We start from the raw sequence: 20631 nt of genomic DNA, 5'->3' as shown, positions 1-20631 counted from the left end.
TAGGAGGGTGGGTGCCAGTGACACAAAGCAAAGCCCCTCTTCCTAACCCTGGTGAAAGCTGGAATTGTTTCAACGTGCATCCTATGAGGATGCAACTTACATTAATTAGTTAAGTGTGACTGCTGAAGGAGGGAGAGATTATTCACCATGTGAGCACTGTAAGCTTCACATCCGTTTAGGTGGCTGCTACAAAAACAAACAAAACAACACAGGAAAACATAAAAATATTATAACAAATGAGGCTGAGGATGTGCAGAAATTAGAACACTTGTGCACCACGGGTGGGAGTCTAAATGGTGCCCCAACTGTGGAAAAGAGTATGATGCTTCCTAAAAAAAAAATTAGAAATAGAATTACCAGATGATCCAGGAACACCACTTCTGGGTATATATTGAAAAGAACTGAAAGCAGAACAGAGACTCAAGCAGGTGTTTATACACCGGTGCTCATAGCAGCATTACTTACAATGCCCCAAATGTGGAAACCATCCAAATGTCCTTCGGCAGATTAATGGATTAAAAAAATATATTCCATCCCCACAATGGAATTTTTTTCTTCCTTTTTTTTTTTTTTTTTTTTTTGAGATGGAGTCTCACTCTGTCGCCCAGGCTGGAGTACAATGGCGTGATCTCAAGTTCACTGCAACCTCCGCCTCCTGGCTTCAAGCAATCCTCCCATCTTAGCCTCCTGAGTAGCTGGGATTATAGGGCACCACCATGCCCAGCTAATTTTTGCATATATATATATATATATATATATAACATATATATATATATAACATATATATATATATAACATATATATATAACATATATATATATAACATATATATATATAACATATATATATATAACATATATATATAACATATATATATAACATATATATATAACATATATATATAACATATATATATACACACATATAACATATATATGTATTTTTTTCTTTTTTGAGACAGAGTCTCGCTCTGTTGCCCAGGCTAGAGTGCAATGGTGAGATCTTGGCTCACTGCAATCTCTGCCTCCTGGGTTCAAGCAATTCTCCTGTCTCAGCCTTCTGAGTAGCTGGGGTTACAGGTGCCTGCCACCATGCTCGGCTAATTTTTGTATTTTTATAGAGACAGAGTTTCACCATGTTGGCCAGGCTGGTCTTGAACTCCTGACCTCAGGTGATCCACCGGTGTTGGCCTCCCAAAATGCTGGGATTACAGGCGTGAGCCACCGTGCCCAGCCTAATTTTTGTATTTTTAGGAGAGACGGGCTTTCACCATGTTGGCCAGGCTGGTATTGAACTGCTGACCTCAAGTGATCCGCCTGCCTTGGCTTCCCAAAGTGCTGGGATTACAGGCGTGAGCCACCACTCCTGGCCCCCACAATGGAATATTATTCAGCCTTAGAAAGGAAGGACATTGTGACACATGCTACAATGTGGGTGAACGTTGAGGACAGTGTGCTAAGTGAAATAAGGCAGTCACAAAAGGACACATTCTGTATGATCCCACTTATGTGAGGTTCCTAGAGTCATCATATTCATAAAGACAGAAAGCAGAATAATGGGTGCCAGGGGCTGGGGAGGGGCAATGGGGAGCATAGTCCTTCCTATCTCCCATTCAGTTCCTCGAACTAGAGAACAACAATCCTGACTCCATACACACACAGCCCACCTACCCACAGGAACTGGGGCAGAGACATCTACCACTGTGGTGCTGATTGACAGAAGTGCCTCATTCTCTGCCTCTCCAGGGGTTCAGCTGCCCTTTTCTTTTCTTTTCTTTTCTTTTTTTTGGAGACTCAGCTGGAGTGCGGTGGCGCAGTCTTGGCTCACTGCAAGCTCTGCCTCCAGAGTTCACGCCATTCTCCTGCCTCAGCCTCCTGAGCAGCTGGGACTACAGGCGCCCGCCACCGCACCCAGCTAATTTTTTGTATTTGTAGTGGAGACGGGGTTTCACCGTGGTCTCAATCTCCTGAACTTGTGATCTGCCCGCCTCGGCCTTCCAAAGTGCTGGGATTATAGGCTTGAGCCACCGCGCCCAGCCTCAGCTGCCCTTTCAAGCTCTACTTGTTCCTAGTCAATCCTAAGGTTACAAATTGACTAACTATCTTCGTAAGCATTGCTTTTCAGTCTCCCTGGAAAATCATCTAGGGCTACCTGCCCTTGGGAATGGCTTTCCAAATTGATTTTTAAATTTTTATTTATTTATTTTTTTGAGACGGAGTTTCACTCTTGTTGCCCAGGCTGGAGTGCAATGGCTTGATCTCGGCTCACCGCAAACTCCACCTCCCGGGTTCAAGCGATTCTCCTGCCTCAGCCTCCGGAGTAGCTGGGATTACAGGCATGTGCCACCACATCCGGCTAATTTGTATTTTTAGTAGAGATGGGGTTTCTCCATGTTGGTCAGGCTGGTCTTGAACTCCTGACCTCAGGTGATCCACCGACCTCGGCCCCCCAAAGTGCTGGGATTACAGGTGTGGGCCACCACGCCCGGCCATAAATTTCAAGACCCGCCCTCCGCCCCGCCAACTAAGTATTACTACTAGTCTTGTTCAGCAATGCGTCATGCCTTCACCCTTTTCCCCTCTTGCACCAGATGTCCCTATGACACAGCTTGCCATCTAAATTCTAGGAAACATCGGGTACTGTAGCATTTTCAAAGATAGAAAAGATTTAGCTGAGGTCTGGCGTGGTGGCTGACACCCGTAATCCCAACACTTTGGGAAGCTGAGGAGGGAGGATTGCTTGAGCCCAGGAGTTCGAGATCACTTTAGGCAACATGACAAGACTGCATCTCTACAATTAAAAAAAGAAAAAATTAGCCAGGCATGGTGGTGCATGCCTGTAGTCCCAGCTACTCAGGAGGCCGAGGCGGGAGGATTGCTTGAGCCCAAGAGATCGGGGCTGCAGTGAGCTACGATCACACCTCTGCCCTCCAGCCTGGGTGACAGAGCAAGACCCTGTTTCAAAAATAGAAGATTCAGCTAAGAACTAAGAACGTGTGAGGACCCAAGGTAAGAAATCACCCGAACTACTTGACACGGACAAGGCTATGACTAGGTAGTGAAATATCACTGTCTGTAGAACCTTTGGAATGCCTCTAAACGAACAGGAAACATCCTTTTCTATTTCCAAATAGGTCTAGTATTAGGTAACCAAAGTAACCAAATAGACCGAGATTCTTTCAGCTACGTAAATAATAACTAAATCTGATACATACAAGAAGATAAACTAAAAGGATTGGCCAGCAGGGGGCACTTGTGTCTTCCTCGCGGGGTGTAGCATCTACAAAAACTACTGGTGTTAAATTCTAATTCTGGGCCAAGCGCAGTGGCCCAGGCCTGTAATCCCAGCACTTTGGGAGGCCGAAGCGGGCGGATCACCTGAGGTCAGGAATTCGAGACCAGCCTGGCTAACGTGGCGAAACCCCGTCTCTATTAAAAATACAAAAATTAGGCTGGGCGCGGTGGCTCACGCCTGTAATCCCAGCACTTTGGGAGGCTAAGGCGGGCGGATCACGAGGTCAGGAGATCGAGACCACCCTGGCTAACACGGTGAAACCCTGTCTCTACTAAAAATACAAAAAAAAAAAAAAAAAATAGCCGGGCGTGGTGGCCGGCACCTGTAGTCCCAGCTACTCGGGAGGCTGAGGCAGGAGAATGGCGTGAACCCGGGAGGTGGAGCTTGCAGTGAGCCGAGATCCCGCCACTGCATTCCAGCCTAGGCGACAGAGTGAGACTCCATCTCAAAAAAAAAAAAAAAAAAAAAATTAGCCAGGTATGGTTGTGCGTGCCTGTAATCCCAACTACTTGGGAGGCTGAGGCAAGAGAATTACTTGAACCCAGGAGGCGGAGGTTGCAGTGAGCCGAGATCATGCCACTGCACTCCTGCCTGGGTGACAGAAAAAGACTCCATGTTAAAATAAATAAATAAAGAAATAAAATAAAATAAAATAAAATAATAAATCCTAACTCTGGCTGTGTGTGGTGTGTGGTGGCTAGTGCCTGTAATCCCAGTGCTTTGGGAGGCTGAGGCAGAAGGATCACTTGAGGCCAGGAGTTTAAGACCAGTCTGGACAACATAGTGAGACTTCAACTCTACTAAAAATTAAAAAAAATTCGCTGGGTATAGTGGCACCCACCTGTAGTCCCAGCTACTTGAGAGGCTGAGGCAGAAGGATCACTTGAGCCCAGGAGTTTGAGGCTACAGTGAGCTAAGATCGTACCAGTGCACTCCAGTCTGGGCAACAGAGCAAGACCCCATCTCTAAAGCAACATATTAACTTTATATCATGGTGTTTAAATATTGTTAACTTTACTTTAAAACATTGTTGACTCTCTAAAGAAAATACTGTTAACTCGGCCAGGTGCAATGGCTCATGCTTGTAATCCAAGCACTTTGGGAGGCCGAGGCGGGCAGATCACCTGAGGTCAGGAGTTGAGACCAGCCTGGCCAGCATGGTGAAACCCCGTCTTTATTAAAAATACAAAAATTAGCCAGGCATAGTGGCACATGCCTGTAGTTCCAGCTACTCGGGAGGCTGAGGCTGGAGAATTGCTTGAACCCAAGAGGCAGAGGTTGCAGTGAGCTGAGATCACACCACTGCACTTCAGCCTGGGCAACAGAGCAAGACTCCGTCTCAAAAAAATATATATATATATTGTTAACTCTCTAAAGAAAATCCTAACTCTGCCACTTCCTGGTTCTGGGACCTGAGCCTTGTCATTTCACCTCCTTAGACTTCAGTTTCTTCAGCTGTAAAATGGGAAGGATAGCACTTGTCTCCCCAGGTTGTGGTGAGGACCAAGGCACTCCACATAACACCTGCATGTAGCATCTTCTCTGCTAATGTTTTGACCCAGTAGACAAGACAGCGATGCAACAGGGAAAGATCAGAGCACATTCTGTACTCAAAGGAACACCCCAAAGGTGTGACATCAGTGACAGCCTGGCTGCCCAAAGCACCAGAAAGCCTGTCGTCACCAGAGGAACCAACGAGCCCAGCATTGCCCAACAAATAGCATCACTGAGGCGACCTTTGCAAGGTAGATGTCAACAGCAATCATCACCATGGGGACAACAGCCACCTCCACTGCCCTCCAGGCCACGTCTACCCAGAGCAGAATTTGCAAAATCCACACCAGCCACACCACATAGTGGATCCAGGTGATTCACAACACCAGCCTCCCAAGGTCGTGAATACTGCCATGATATGGGTTCTCCCAGCTGAGACCACAGCTACTCCTGGCTCAGTGATTCAGTCATTGAGGACAGTCTCCTGTGCCATTCCTGAGTCAATGCAATGTAGACGGTGTAGCTACTTCCACCCATGCTGATGCTCTATTTGCAAAACAATCTGTGAAGATGGTAGAAGGACTCCCATTGTAGCATGTTCTCATGTCTTACTTGGGTCAAAGCCATTATTTAACCTGGAATGCCTCACCTACTGTCATCCCCAATTCCCCAATTCCTTTTTGGTCTACAGATCATGCTTTCTTTCTTTCTTTTTCTTTTTTTTTTTTGAGGCCGAGTCTCGCTCTGTCGCCCAGGCTGGAGTGCGGTGGCATGACCTCGGCTCACTGCAACCTCCGCCTTCTGGGTTCAAGCAATTATCCTACCTCAGCCTCCCAAGTAGCTGGGATTACAGGAACGTGCCACCACGCCTGGCTAATTTTTGGTTCAAGTGGTCCTCCAACATCAGCCTCCCGAGTAGCTGGAACCACAGGCAAGCACCACCACGCCTGGTTAATTTTCTAAATTGTTTTGTAAAGATGGGGTCTTGCTATATTGCCCAGGCTGGATTTGAACCCCTGGCCTCAAGTGATCCTACTGCTCAGCATCCCAAAGTGCTGGGATTACAGGTGTGAACCATCATGCCCTGTTCTGAGCTTCCTTACTTAGGTGCTCTTTCCATCCTTTTCTCCTCACAGGAACTCACGAGCCTGGGGAGAGTTCGTCATCCCCACATGGAACCTCAGTACGGCCAACAGGCAGCCCTCTGGTGGAAAAATCAACAATCAGTCCTGCAGGTATGCTCCAATCTCATCTCCTCCACATTGTTATGGTCTCCCGGAGCTTTGTTAATCTCTTTGAAGACGAACATTTTTGATCTTTTCCATAGGGGAAGTGCAAGGGACGCCTGTGTTGGAGTTTGCTCCCCAGCTACAGGGCTCCCTAACTTTTTATTTAACCTCCAGCTTTATGACCACGTACAAGTATGCAATTCTAATCTTTATCTTGTTTTGAGATTCTAATCCAGAGTAGTTGGGGGACAGGAAGCCCAGCCTATAACCCCTGATTTTTTTTTTTTTTTTTGAGAGAGTCTCATTCTGTCACCCAGGCTGGAGTGCAGTGGCACAATCTCAGCTGACTGCAACCCCTGCCTCCCCAGTTTAAGCAATTTTGGTGTCTCAGCCTCCTGAGTAGCTGGGATTACAGGTGCCTGCCACCACCCCTGGCTAATTTTTGTATTTTTTGGTAGAGACGGAGTTTCACCATGTTGGTCAGGCTGGTCTTGAACTCCTGACCTCAAGTAATCTGCTCTCCTCAGGACTCTCTTGGAAGGATTTTTTTTTTTTTTTTTTTTTTTTTTAGATGGAGTTCTGCTGTTTGTCTCCCAGGCTGGAGTGCAATGGTGCGATCTTGGTTCACTGTAACCTCCGCCTCCCAGGTTCATGTGATTCTCCTGTCTCAGCCTCCGGAGTAGCTGGAATTACAGCCGCCCGCCACCACGCCCAGCTAGTTTTTCTATTTTTAGTAGAGACGGGGTTTAACCATGTTGGCCAGGCTGGTCTTGAACTCCTGACCTCAGGTGATCCGCCCGCTTTGGCCTCCCAAAGTGCTGGGATTACAGGCGTGAGCCACTGCGCCCAGCAGGAACTCTTAGTTCAGAAGTAGAGTGAGCTAATAATGTATATGTCTTATAGCACTTTTTTGCATCTAAGTTGTTTTATTTGGGATCAGAAGACTTTTATTTTCTTTTTTAAAATTTAGCTTTTATTTTAAGTTTAGGGGTACATGTGCAGGCTTGTTATATAGGTAAACTTTTGCCATTTGGGTTGGTTTTACAGATTATTTCATCACCAGGTATTAAGCCTAGTATCCATTAGTTATTTTTCCTGATCTTCTCCCTCCTCCCACCCTCCACCCTCCAATAGGCCCCTAATTAAACTAAAGAGCTTCTGCACAGTAAAGGAAACTACGAACAGAGTAAACAGACAACCTACAGAATGGGAGAAAAGCTTTACAAACTTTGCATCTGACAAAGGTCTAATATCCAGCATCTAAAAGAAACGTGCCGGGTGTGGTGGCTCACACCTGTAATCCCAGCACTTTGGCGGATCACCTGAGGTTGGGAGTTCGAGACCAGCCTGACCAACATGGAGAAAGCCAATGTCTACTAAAAATACAAAAATTAGCCGGGCATGGTGACACATGTGTGTAATTCCAGCTACTCCAGGAGCTGAGGCAGGAGAATCGCTTGAACCTGGAAGGTGGAGGTTGCAGTGAGCCGAGATTGCACCACTGCACTCCATCCTGGGTGACAGAGTGAGACTCCATCTCAAAAAAAAAAAAAAAAAAAAGAAAGAAACATAAACGAATTTATAATTTAAAAAAAACAGCAAAAAACAAAACAAACAAACAAAAGAAACATTAAAAAGTGGGCAAAGGACGTGGTTCTTCAATCATTTTGACCTGGATAAAATTGGTAGCTCCTGAGTAGAAAAGAAGATTGGGAAAGCATGAGGAATGAATTATAGTTTCACTTACCCCACCGGCCTAGGGAAAAACTCAATTCCTAGGAGAGGCAGCTTAGAACCAAGGTGGGCCTCATCTTGAGAGAAATCCATGAGCCACGCCTATCTTAGTCTGTATTGCATTGCTTATAGCAGAACAGCGGAAACTGGGTAATTTACAAAGAAAAATAATGTATCTATTACAGATATGGAGGCTGGAAAGTTGAAATCCAGAGGGGCACACCTGGTGAGAGCCCTGTTGCTGGTGGGGACTCTGTGGCATCCAGAGGTAGACAGGGCATCACACGTCAAGACAGCTGAGTGTGCTAATGTGATAGCACAGGTCTCACTTCCTCTTTTAAAGCTTTTCTTTTCTTTTTTTCTTTTCTTTTCTTTTTTTTTTGAGATGGAGTCTCAATCTGTCACCCAGGATGGAGTGCAGTGCTGTGATCTTGGCTCACTGCAACCTCCACCTCCTGGGTTCAAGTGATTTTCCTCTCTTAGCCTCCCGAGTAGCTGGGACCACAGGTGTGCACCACTATGTCTGGCTAATTTTTGTATTTTTTGTAGAGACATGGTTTCACCATGTTGGCCAGGCTGGTCTCGAATTCCTGACTTCAAGTGATCCACCCACCTCAGCCTCCCAAAGTGCTGGGATTACAAGCATGAGCCACCATGCATGGCCTAAAGCTTCTTTTAAAGCCACCAAGTCCCTTCCCATGATAACCCACTAATCCATGGATTAGTCATGAATGGATTAATCTATTCATAGGGACAGAGCCCTCATCACCCAATCACCTCTTAAAGGCACCACCTCTCAATACTGCCACACTGGGGATTAAGTTTCAACAGAGTTTTGGAGGGGACATTCAAATCATAGTAATGCCCAAAGTGAAAAATCTTCCCTGCACTTTTCCCTCAACAAAAACAGCCAGAGATAGTGAGCTGCCAGGAAATTCTTTTTTTTTTTTCCTCTTCTGTCCTAAATCACCATCGCTAGACCTTTACATGATTCAACCTCATCTTCTTCACTCTCTGCGTCATGAAATTTTATTTATTTATTTATTTATTTATTTATTATTTTCTTGAGACAGACTCTGGCTCTGTCGCCCAGGCTGAAGTGCAGTGGTGTGATCTTGGCTCACTGCAACCTCCGCCTCCCGGGTTCAAGCGATTCTCCTGCCTCAGCCTCCCGAGTAGCTGGGATTACAGGCGGGTGCCACCACACCCAGCTAATTTTTTGTATTTTTAGTAGAGATGGGGTTTCACCGTATTAGCCAGGATGGTCTCCATCTCTTGACCTCGTGATCCGCCCACCTCAGCCTCCCAAAGTGCTGGGATTACAGGCATGAGCCACCGCACCTGGCAGGCCAGGGTCATGAGATTTTAATCAAGAGCAACTTCCACTGATTCCTGAGAGTGCATCTGTGGGCCCCTGCTCTGATCTGAACAGAAGTGCCGTGTCTTCTCTGACCTCCACTTCTCAATTCAAGAGCCTTAGTATCTGCCAGTATCACACACTGAGCGTTAGCTCCATCTCATGGGGGTGTAGGTAGGGGTTCTATCTGCATCTTTCTTTCTTTTTTTCTTTCTTTCCCTTCCTCCCTCCCTTGGTCCTCTCTTTCTTTCCTTTTCTTTCTTCCTTCCTCCCTTCCTTCCTCCCTCCCTCCCTCTCTCTCTTTCTCTTTCTTTCTTTCTTTCCTTCTTTCTTTCTTTCTCTCTTCCTTCCCTCCCTCCCTCCTTTCTTTCTTTCTTCCTTCCTTCTCTCTCTCTCTCCCTTTCTTTCTTTCTTTCTTTCTTTCTTTCTTTCTTTCTTTCTCTCTGTCTCTTTCTTTCTTTCTCTTTCTTTCTTTCTTTCTTTCTTTCTTTCTTTCTTTCTCTCTCTTTCTTTCTTTCTTTCTCTTTCTTTTTGAGACAGAGCTCTTATTACCCACGCTGGAGTGCAGTGGTGTGACCTTGGCTTACTGCAACATCTGCCTCCTAGGGTCAAGTGATTCTCCTGCCTCAGCCTCCTAAGTAGCTGGGATTACAGACACATGCCACCACACACAATGTTTATTTTTATTAAAAATTTTTTTAAAATTATTTCTTAAAAATTAAAAATAATTTTGTATTTTTAGTAGAGATGGGGTTTCTCCATGTTGGTCAGGCTGATCTCGAACTCCCAACCTCAGGTGATCCTCCTACCTCAGCCTCCCAAAGTGCTGGGATTACAGGCATGAGCCACCGCGCCTGGCCTGGTTCCTGGTTTCTAAGACATCACACACACACACACACACACACACACACACACACACACACACACACACACTCAGAGAGAGAGAGAGAGAGGATCATTAAGACATGACACACTAAGAAATTCTATTCTGCAGACACTGAGAATCCGTTAAAAAGTTTGAAGGGAAGAATTGAGATCATCAGGTGTTTATTTGAGGAAATTGTCTGTGGTTGAACTATCCTTTCCTTTCTCTCCCTGAGATTTGGTCTTCTCAGTTAGAAGGGTTGCACAATTCCCCCAACCTCCATACATACGGCAGCTCTTCTAGACACAGGTTTTCCCAGGTCAAATGCAGGGACCCCAGCCATATCTCCCACCCTGAGAAATTTTGGAGTTTCAGGGAGCTCAGAAGCTCTGCAGAGGCCACCCTCTCTGAGGGGATTCTTCTTAGACCTCCATCCAGAGGCAAATGTTGACCTGTCCATGCTGAAACCCTCAGGCCTTCCTGGGTCATCTTCTCCCACCTGCTCCTTGATGACAGGGAGCAGGAGCACTAAAGCCACACCAGAAATGGATTCAGGACCGACAGGAGCCACCTTGTCACCTAAGACATCTACAGGTGCAATCGTGGTGACAGAATATACTCTGCCCTTTACTTCCCCAGATAAGACCTTGGCCAGTCCTACATCTTCGGTTGTGGGAAGAACCACCCAGTCTTTGGGGGTGATGTCCTCTGCTCTCCCTGAGTCAACCTCTAGAGGAATGACACACTCCGAGCAAAGAACCAGCCCATCGCTGAGTCCCCAGGTCAATGGAACTCCCTCTAGGAACTACCCTGCTACAAGCATGGTTTCAGGATTGAGTTCCCCAAGGACCAGGACCAGTTCCACAGAAGGAAATTTTACCAAAGAAGCATCTACATACACACTCACTGTAGAGACCACAAGTGGCCCAGTCACTGAGAAGTACACAGTCCCCACTGAGACCTCAACAACTGAAGGTGACAGCACAGAGACCCCCTGGGACACAAGATATATTCCTGTAAAAATCACATCTCCAATGAAAACATTTGCAGATTCAACTGCATCCAAGGAAAATGCCCCAGTGTCTATGACTCCAGCTGAGACCACAGTTGCTGACTCACATACTCCAGGAAGGACAAACCCATCATTTGGGACACTTTATTCTTCCTTCCTTGACCTATCATCTAAAGGAACCCCAAATTCCAGAGGTGAAACAAGCCTGGAACTGATTCCATCAACCACTGGATATCCCTTCTCCTCTCCTGAACCTGGCTCCGCAGGACACAGCAGAATAAGTACCAGTGCGCCTTTGTCATCATCTGCTTCAGTTCTCGATAATAAAATATCAGAGACCAGCATATTCTCAGGCCAGAGTCTCACCTCCCCTCTGTCTCCTGGGGTGCCCGAGGCCAGAGCCAGCACAATGCCCAACTCAACTATCCCTTTTTCCATGACACTAAGCAATGCAGAAACAAGTGCCGAAAGGGTCAGAAGCACAATTTCCTCTCTGGGGACTCCATCAATATCCACAGAGCAGACAGCAGAGACTATCCTTACCTTCCATGCCTTCGCTGAGACCACGGATATACCCAGCACCCACATAGCCAAGACTTTGGCTTCAGAATGGTCGGGAAGTCCAGGTACCCTTGGTGGCACCAGCACTTCAGCGCTGACAACCACATCTCCATCTACCACTTTAGTCTCAGAGGAGACCAACACCCATCACTCCACGAGTGGAAAGGAAACAGAAGGAACTTTGAATACATCTATGACTCCACTTGAGACCTCTGCTCCTGGAGAAGAGACCGAAATGACTGCCACCTTGGTCCCCACTCTAGGTTTTACCACTCTTGACAGCAAGATCAGAAGTCCATCTCAGGTCTCTTCATCCCACCCAACAAGAGAGCTCAGAACCACAGGCAGCACCTCTGGGAGGCAGAGTTCCAGCACAGCTGCCCACGGGAGCTCTGACATCCTGAGGGCAACCACTTCCAGCACCTCAAAAGCATCATCATGGACCAGTGAAAGCACAGCTCAGCAATTTAGTGAACCCCAGCACACACAGTGGGTGGAGACAAGTCCTAGCATGAAAACAGAGAGACCCCCAGCATCAACCAGTGTGGCAGCCCCTATCACCACTTCTGTTCCCTCAGTGGTCTCTGGCTTCACCACCCTGAAGACCAGCTCCACAAAAGGGATTTGGCTTGAAGAAACATCTGCAGACACACTCATCAGAGAATCCACAGCTGGCCCAACCACCCATCAGTTTGCTGTTCCCACTGGGATTTCAATGACAGGAGGCAGCAGCACCAGGGGAAGCCAGGGCACAACCCACCTACTCACCAGAGCCACAGCATCATCTGAGACATCCGCAGATTTGACTCTGGCCACGAACGGTGTCCCAATCTCCGTGTCTCCAGCAGTGAGCAAGACGGCTGCTGGCTCAAGTCCTCCAGGAGGGACAAAGCCATCATATACAATGGTTTCTTCTGTCATCCCTGAGACATCATCTCTACAGTCCTCAGCTTCCACGGAAGGAACCAGCCTGGGACTGACTCCATTAAACACTAGACATCCCTTCTCTTCCCCTGAACCAGACTCTGCAGGACACACCAAGATAAGCACCAGCATTCCTCTGTTGTCATCTGCTTCAGTTCTTGAGGATAAAGTGTCAGCGACCAGCACATTCTTACACCACAAAGCCACCTCATCTATGACCACAGGGACTCCTGAAATCTCAACAAAGACAAAGCCCAGCTCAGCCGTTCTTTCCTCCATGACCCTAAGCAATGCAGCAACAAGTCCTGAAAGAGTCAGAAATGCAACTTCCCCTCTGACTCATCCATCTCCATCAGGGGAAGAGACAGCAGGGAGTGTCCTCACTCTCAGCACCTCTGCTGAGACTACAGACTCACCTAACATCCACCCAACTGGGACACTGACTTCAGAATCGTCAGAGAGTCCTAGCACTCTCAGCCTCCCAAGTGTCTCTGGAGTCAAAACCACATTTTCTTCATCTACTCCTTCCACTCATCTATTTACTAGTGGAGAAGAAACAGAGGAAACTTCGAATCCATCTGTGTCTCAACCTGAGACTTCTGTTTCCAGAGTAAGGACCACCTTGGCCAGCACCTCTGTCCCTACCCCAGTACTCCCCACCATGGACACCTGGCCTACACGTTCAGCTCAGTTCTCTTCATCCCACCTAGTGAGTGAGCTCAGAGCTACGAGCAGTACCTCAGTTACAAACTCAACTGGTTCAGCTCTTCCTAAAATATCTCACCTCAGTGGGATGGCAGCAATGTCACAGACCAATAGAGACACGTTTAATGACTCTGCTGCACCCCAAAGCACAACTTGGCCAGAGACTAGTCCCAGATTCAAGACAGGGTTACCTTCAGCAACAACCACTGTTTCAACCTCTGCCACTTCTCTCTCTGCTACTGTAATGGTCTCTAAACTCACTTCTCCAGCAACTAGTTCCATGGAAGCAACTTCTGTCAGGGAACCATCAACAACCACCCTCACAACAGAGACCACGAATCGCCCAGGCACTATGGCTGTGGCTTCTACCAACATCCCAATTGGAAAGGGCTACATTACTGAAGGAAGATTGGACACAAGCCATCTGCCCATTGGAACCACAGCTTCCTCTGAGACATCTATGGATTTTACCATGGCCAAAGAAAGTGTCTCAATGTCAGTATCTCCATCTCAGTCCATGGATGCTGCTGGCTCAAGCACTCCAGGAAGGACAAGCCAATTCGTTGGCACATTTTCTGATGATGTCTATCATTTAACATCTAGAGAAATTACAATACCTAGAGATGGAACAAGCTCAGCTCTGACTCCACAAATGACTGCAACTCACCCTCCATCTCCTGATCCTGGCTCTGCTAGAAGCACCTGGCTTGGCATCTTGTCCTCATCTCCTTCTTCTCCTACTCCCAAAGTCACAATGAGCTCCACATTTTCAACTCAGAGAGTCACCACAAGCATGATAATGGACACAGTTGAAACTAGTCGGTGGAACATGCCCAACTTACCTTCCACAACTTCCTTGACACCAAGTAATATTCCAACAAGTGGTGCCATAGGAAAAAGCACCCTGGTTCCCTTGGACACTCCATCTCTAGCCACATCAATGGAGGCATCAGAAGGGGGACTTCCAACCCTCAGCACCTACCCTGAATCAACAAACACACCCAGCATCCACCTCGGAGCACACGCTAGTTCAGAAAGTCCAAGCACCATCAACCTTACCATGGCTTCAGTAGTAAAACCTGGCTCTTACACACCTCTCACCTTCCCCTCAATAGAGACCCACATTCATGTATCAACAGCCAGAATGGCTTACTCTTCTGGGTCTTCACCTGAGATGACAGCTCCTGGAGAGACTAACACTGGTAGTACCTGGGCCCCCACCACCTACATCACCACTACGGATCCTAAGGATACAAGTTCAGCTCAGGTCTCTACACCCCACTTAGTGAGGACACTCAGAACCACAGAAAACCATCCAAAGACAGAGTCCGCCACCACAGCTGCTTACTCTGGAAGTCCTAAAATCTCAAGTTCACCCAATCTCACCAGTCCGGCCACAAAAGCACGGACCATCACGGACACAACTGAACACTCCACTCAATTACATTACACAAACTTGGCAGAAAAATCATCTGGATTTGAGACACAGTCAGCTCCAGGACCTGTCTCTGTAGTAATCCCTACCTCCCCTACCATTGGAAGCAGCACATTGGAACTAACTTCTGATGTCCCAGGGGAACCCCTGGTCCTTGCTACCAGTGAGCAGACCACAATCACTCTCCCCATGGCAACATGGCTGAGTACCAGTTTGACAGAGGAAATGGCTTCAACAGACCTTGATATTTCAAGTCCAAGTTCACCCATGAGTACATTTGCTATTTTTCCACCTATGTCCACACCTTCTCATGAACTTTCAAAGTCAGAGGCAGATACCAGTGCCATTAGAAATACAGATTCAACAACGTTGGATCAGCACCTAGGAATCAGGAGTTTGGGCAGAACTGGGGACTTAACAACTGTTCCTATCACCCCACTGACAACCACGTGGACCAGTGTGATTGAACACTCAACACAAGCACAGGACACCCTTTCTGCAACGATGAGTCCTACTCATGTGACACAGTCACTCAAAGATCAAACATCTATACCAGCCTCAGCATCCCCTTCCCATCTTACTGAAGTCTACCCTGAGCTCGGGACACAAGGGAGAAGCTCCTCTGAGGCAACCACTTTTTGGAAACCATCTACAGACACACTGTCCAGAGAGATTGAGACTGGCCCAACAAACATTCAATCCACTCCACCCATGGACAACACAACAACAGGGAGCAGTAGTAGTGGAGTCACCCTGGGCATAGCCCACCTTCCTATAGGAACATCCTCCCCAGCTGAGACATCCACAAACATGGCACTGGAAAGAAGAAGTTCTACAGCCACTGTCTCTATGGCTGGAACAATGGGACTCCTTGTTACTAGTGCTCCAGGAAGAAGCATCAGACAGTCATTAGGAAGAGTTTCCTCTGTCCTTTCTGAGTCAACTACTGAAGGAGTCACAGATTCTAGTAAGGGAAGCAGCCCAAGGCTGAACACCCAGGGAAATACAGCTCTCTCCTCCTCTCTTGAACCCAGCTATGCTGAAGGAAGCCAGATGAGCACAAGCATCCCTCTACCCTCATCTCCTACAACTCCTGATGTGGAATTCATAGGGGGCAGCACATTTTGGACCAAGGAGGTCACCACAGTTATGACCTCAGACATCTCCAAGTCTTCAGCAAGGACAGAGTCCAGCTCAGCTACCCTTATATCCACAGCTTTGGGAAGCACTGAAAATACAGAAAAAGAAAAACTCAGAACTGCCTCTATGGATCTTCCATCTCCAACTCCATCAATGGAGGTGACACCATGGATTTCTCTCACTCTCAGTAATGCCCCCAAGACCACAGATTCACTTGACCTCAGCCATGGGGTGCACACCAGCTCTGCAGGGACTTTGGCCACTGACAGGTCATTGAATACTGGTGTCACTAGAGCCTCCAGATTGGAAAATGGCTCTGATACCTCTTCTAAGTCCCTGTCTATGGGAACCAGCACTCACAGTTCCATGACTTACACAGAGAAGAGTGAAGTGTCTTCTTCAATCCATCCCCCACCTGAGACCTCAGCTCCTGGAGCAGAGACCACTTTGACTTCCACTCCTGGAAACAGGGCCATAAGTTTAACATTGCCTTTTTCATCCATTCCAGTGGAAGAAGTCATTTCTACAGGCATAACCTCAGGACCAGACATCAACTCAGCACCCATGACACATTCTCCCATCACCCCACCAACAATTGTATGGACCAGTACAGGCACAATTGAACAGTCCACTCAACCACTACATGCAGTTTCTTCAGAAAAAGTTTCTGTGCAGACACAGTCAACTCCATATGTCAACTCTGTGGCAGTGTCTGCTTCCCCTACCCATGAGAATTCAGTCTCTTCTGGAAGCAAAACATCCTCTCCGTATTCCTCAGCCTCACTTGAATCCCTGGATTCCACAATCAGTAGGAGGAATGCAATCACTTCCTGGCTATGGGACCTCACTACGTCTCTCCCCACTACAACTTGGCCAAGTACTAGTTTATCTGAGGCATTGTCCTCAGCTCATTCTGGGGTTTCAAACCCAAGTTCAACTACGACTGAATTTCCACTCTTTTCAGCTGCATCCACATCTGCTGCTAAGCAAAGAAATCCAGAAACAGAGACCCATGGTCCCCAGAATACAGCCCCGAGTACTTTGAACACTGATGCATCCTCAGTCACAGGTCTTTCTGAGACTCCTGTGGGGGCAAATATCAGCTCTGAAGTCCCTCTTCCAATGGCCATAACTTCTAGATCAGTTGTTTCTGGCCTTACATCTGAGAGTACTGCTAACCTGAGTTTAGGCACAGCCTCTTCAGCAGGGACCAAATTAACTAGGACAATATCCCTGCCCACTTCAGAGTCTTTGGTTTCCTTTAGAATGAACAAGGATCCATGGACAGTGTCAATCCCTTTGGGGTCCCATCCAACTACTAATACAGAAACAAGCATCCCAGTAAACAGCGCAGGTCCACCTGGCTTGTCCACAGTAGCATCAGATGTAATTGACACACCTTCAGATGGGGCTGAGAGTATTACCACTATCTCCTTTTCCCCCTCCCCTGATACTGAAGTGACAACTATCTCACATTTCCCAGAAAAGACAACTCATTCATTTAGAACCATTTCATCTCTCACTCATGAGTTGACTTCAAGAGTGACACCTACTCCTGGGGATTGGATGAGTTCAGCTATGTCTACAAAGCCCACAGGAGCCAGTCCCTCCATTACACTGGGAGAGAGAAGGACAATCACCTCTGCTGCTCCAACCACTTCCCCCATAGTTCTCACTGCTAGTTTCACAGAGACCAGCACAGTTTCACTGGATAATGAAACTACAGTAAAAACCTCAGATATCCTTGACGCACGGAAAACAAATGAGCTCCCCTCAGATAGCAGTTCTTCTTCTGATCTGATCAACACCTCCATAGCTTCTTCAACTGTGGATGTCACTAAAACAGCCTTCATCAGTCCCACTAGCATCTCAGGAATGACAGCAATTTCCTCCCCATCTCTCTTCTCTTCAGATAGACTCCAGGTTCCCACATCTACAACAGAGACAAATACAGCCACCTCTCCATCTGTTTCCAGTAACACCTATTCTCTTTATGGGGGCTCCAGTGTGGGTGGCACTCCATCCACTTTACCACCCTTTACAATCACCCACCCTGTCGAGACAAGCTCGGCCCTATTAGCCTGGTCTAGACCAGTAAGAACTTTCAGCACCATGGTCAGCACTGACACTGCCTCCGGAGAAAATCCTACCTCTAGCAATTCTGTGGTGACTTCTGTTCCAGCACCAGGTACATGGACCAGTGTAGGCAGTACTACTGACTTACCTGCCATGGGCTTTCTCAAGACAAGTCCTGCAGGAGAGACACACTCACTTCTAGCATCAACTATTGAACCAGCCACTGCCTTCACTCCCCATCTCTCAGCAGCAGTGGTCACTGGATCCAGTGCTACATCAGAAGCCAGTCTTCTCACTACGAGTGAAAGCAAAGCCATTCATTCTTCACCACAGACCCCAACTACACCCACCTCTGGAGCAAACTGGGAAACTTCAGCTACTCCTGAGAGCCTTTTGGTAGTCACTGAGACTTCAGACACAACACTTACCTCAAAGATTTTGGTCACAGATACCATCTTGTTTTCAACTGTGTCCATGCCACCTTCTAAACTTCCAAGTACGGGGACTTTGTCTAGAGCTTCCTTCCCTACTTTACTTCCGGACACTCCAGCCATCCCTCTCACTGCCACTGAGCCAACAAGTTCATTAGCTACATCCTTTGATTCCACCCCACTGGTGACTATAGCTTTGGATAGTCTTGGCACAGTCCCAGAGACTACCCTGACCATGTCAGAGACCTCAAATGGTGATGCACTGGTTCTTAAGACAGTAAGTAACCCAGATAGGAGCATCCCTGGAATCACTATCCAAGGAGTAACAGAAAGTCCACTCCATCCTCCTTCCACTTCCCCCTCTAAGATTGTTGCTCCACGGAATACAACCTATGAAGGTTCGACCACGGTGGCACTTTCTACTTTGCCTGCGGGAACTACGGGTTCCCTTGTATTCAGTCAGAGTTCTGAAAACTCAGAGTCAACGGCTTTGGTAGACTCATCAGCTGGGCTTGAGAGGGCATCTGTGATGCCACTAACCACAGGAAGCCAGGGTATGGCCAGCTCTGGAGGAATCAGAAGTGGGTCCACTCACTCAACTGGAACCAAAACATTTTCTTCTCTCCCTCTGACCATGAACCCAGGTGAGGTTACAGCCATGTCTGAAATCACCACGAACAAACTGACAGCTACTCAATCAACAGCACCCAAAGGGATACCTGTGAAGCCCACCAGTGCTGAGTTGGGGCTCCTAACACCTGTCTCTGCCTCCTCAAGCCCATCAAAGGCCTTTGCATCACTGACTACAGCTCCCCCAACTTGGGGGATCCCACAGTCTACCTTGACATTTGAGTTTTCTGAGGTCCCAAGTTTGGATACTAAGTCTGCTTCTTTACCAACTCCTGGACAGTCCCTGAACACCATTCCAGACTCAGATGCAAGCACAGCATCTTCCTCACTGTCCAAGTCTCCAGAAAAAAACCCAAGGGCAGGGATGATGACTTCCACAAAGGCCATAAGTGCAAGCTCATTTCAATCTACAGGTTTTACTGAAACCCCTGAGGGATCTGCCTCCCCTTCTATGGCAGGGCATGAACCCAGAGTCCCCACTTCAGGAACAGGGGACCCTAGATATGCCTCAGAGAGCATGTCTTATCCAGACCCAAGCAAGGCATCATCAGCTATGACATCGACCTCTCTTGCATCAAAACTCACAACTCTCTTCAGCACAGGTCAAGCAGCAAGGTCTGGTTCTAGTTCCTCTCCCATAAGCCTATCCACTGAGAAAGAAACAAGCTTCCTTTCCCCCACTGCATCTACCTCCAGAAAGACTTCACTCTTTCTTGGGCCTTCCATGGCAAGGCAGCCCAACTTATTGGTGCATCTTCAGACTTCAGCTCCGACACTTTCTCCAACATCCACTCTAAATATGTCCCAGGAGGAGCCTCCTGAGATAACCTCAAGCCAGACCACTACAGAAGAAGAGGGAACAACAGCTGAAACACAGACGTTAACCTTCACACCATCTGAGACCCCGACATCCTTGTTACCTGTCTCTTCTCCCACAGAACCCACAGCCAGAAGAAAGAGTTCTCCAGAAACATGGGCAAGCTCTATTTCAGTTCCTGCCAAGACCTCCTTGGTTGAAAGTAAGAATGCCCTGCTCCTTCCCCAAGTGTGCTGGGGATGAATCTGGAAATAAACTACATCTTTTTTATTTTTTAAACTTTTATATTTGAAAATATAAATATTTTAGGTTCAGGGAACTTGTGCAGGTTTGTTATATAGGTAAATTGCATGTCATGGGGGCTTGGGGTACAGATTATGTCATCAGCCAGGTAATAAGCCTAGTACCTGATCAGTAGATTTTTTTTAATCCTCTCCCTCCTCCCAGCCTCCACCCTCAATTCACATATCTCCATGTGTACTCAAGGTTTAATTCCCACTTATAAGTGAGAACATCCGGTATTTGTAAACTACATCTTTATTTTTGCTAACCTCGAACTGAAATTTAGCATTTGTTTTATTGATGAATAGAGGTAACAAAACAAACCACATTAATCCTAACGGTGCCTGTGCCTTTGCCAACAACAGAAATTCCGGACACTTTCATATCCTATGACAGTTGTTGCAAGCACTTTTAAAAATCATGTATGACTTTATTCATAATTATAGTGGTTATTAGGGTTTTCAATAGATCTTATTTAATGAGTTAGTAAAAGAAGTGCCTGTATTATTGTATTACATTTGTTAATTAAGATCTTGATAACAACATTTCAATATAAGCATTTCCTTTGTTTTTTAAATTTTAGATTCAGGGGTATATGTGCAGGTTTGTTATGTGGATATACTGCATAATGGTGAGGTTTGGCTT

The 20631-nt window shown here is 46.9% G+C and overlaps 1 protein-coding gene across 2 annotated transcripts in view; it reads left to right on the top strand.

Annotated features, from left to right (window-relative positions):
- The window catches only part of MUC16 (mucin 16, cell surface associated), a 235240-nt gene that overhangs the window by 73240 nt on the left and 141369 nt on the right, over nt 1-20631 (top strand). The window contains exons 4-5 of one of the 2 annotated variants that reach the window (XM_055371568.2): nt 5925-6023; nt 10613-19906. In XM_055371568.2, coding sequence (XP_055227543.1) covers nt 5925-6023; nt 10613-19906 — 9393 coding nt within the window. Of the gene's footprint in view, nt 1-5924; nt 6024-10431; nt 19907-20631 lie in introns of those variants that run through there. The other variant, XM_055371569.2, reaches the window with a different exon arrangement.

The sequence above is a fragment of the Gorilla gorilla genome, chromosome 20 (assembly GCF_029281585.2).
Source record: "Gorilla gorilla gorilla isolate KB3781 chromosome 20, NHGRI_mGorGor1-v2.1_pri, whole genome shotgun sequence".
Taxonomy (NCBI): domain Eukaryota; kingdom Metazoa; phylum Chordata; class Mammalia; order Primates; family Hominidae; genus Gorilla; species Gorilla gorilla.
This window is presented reverse-complemented; position numbering and strand designations above follow the sequence as displayed.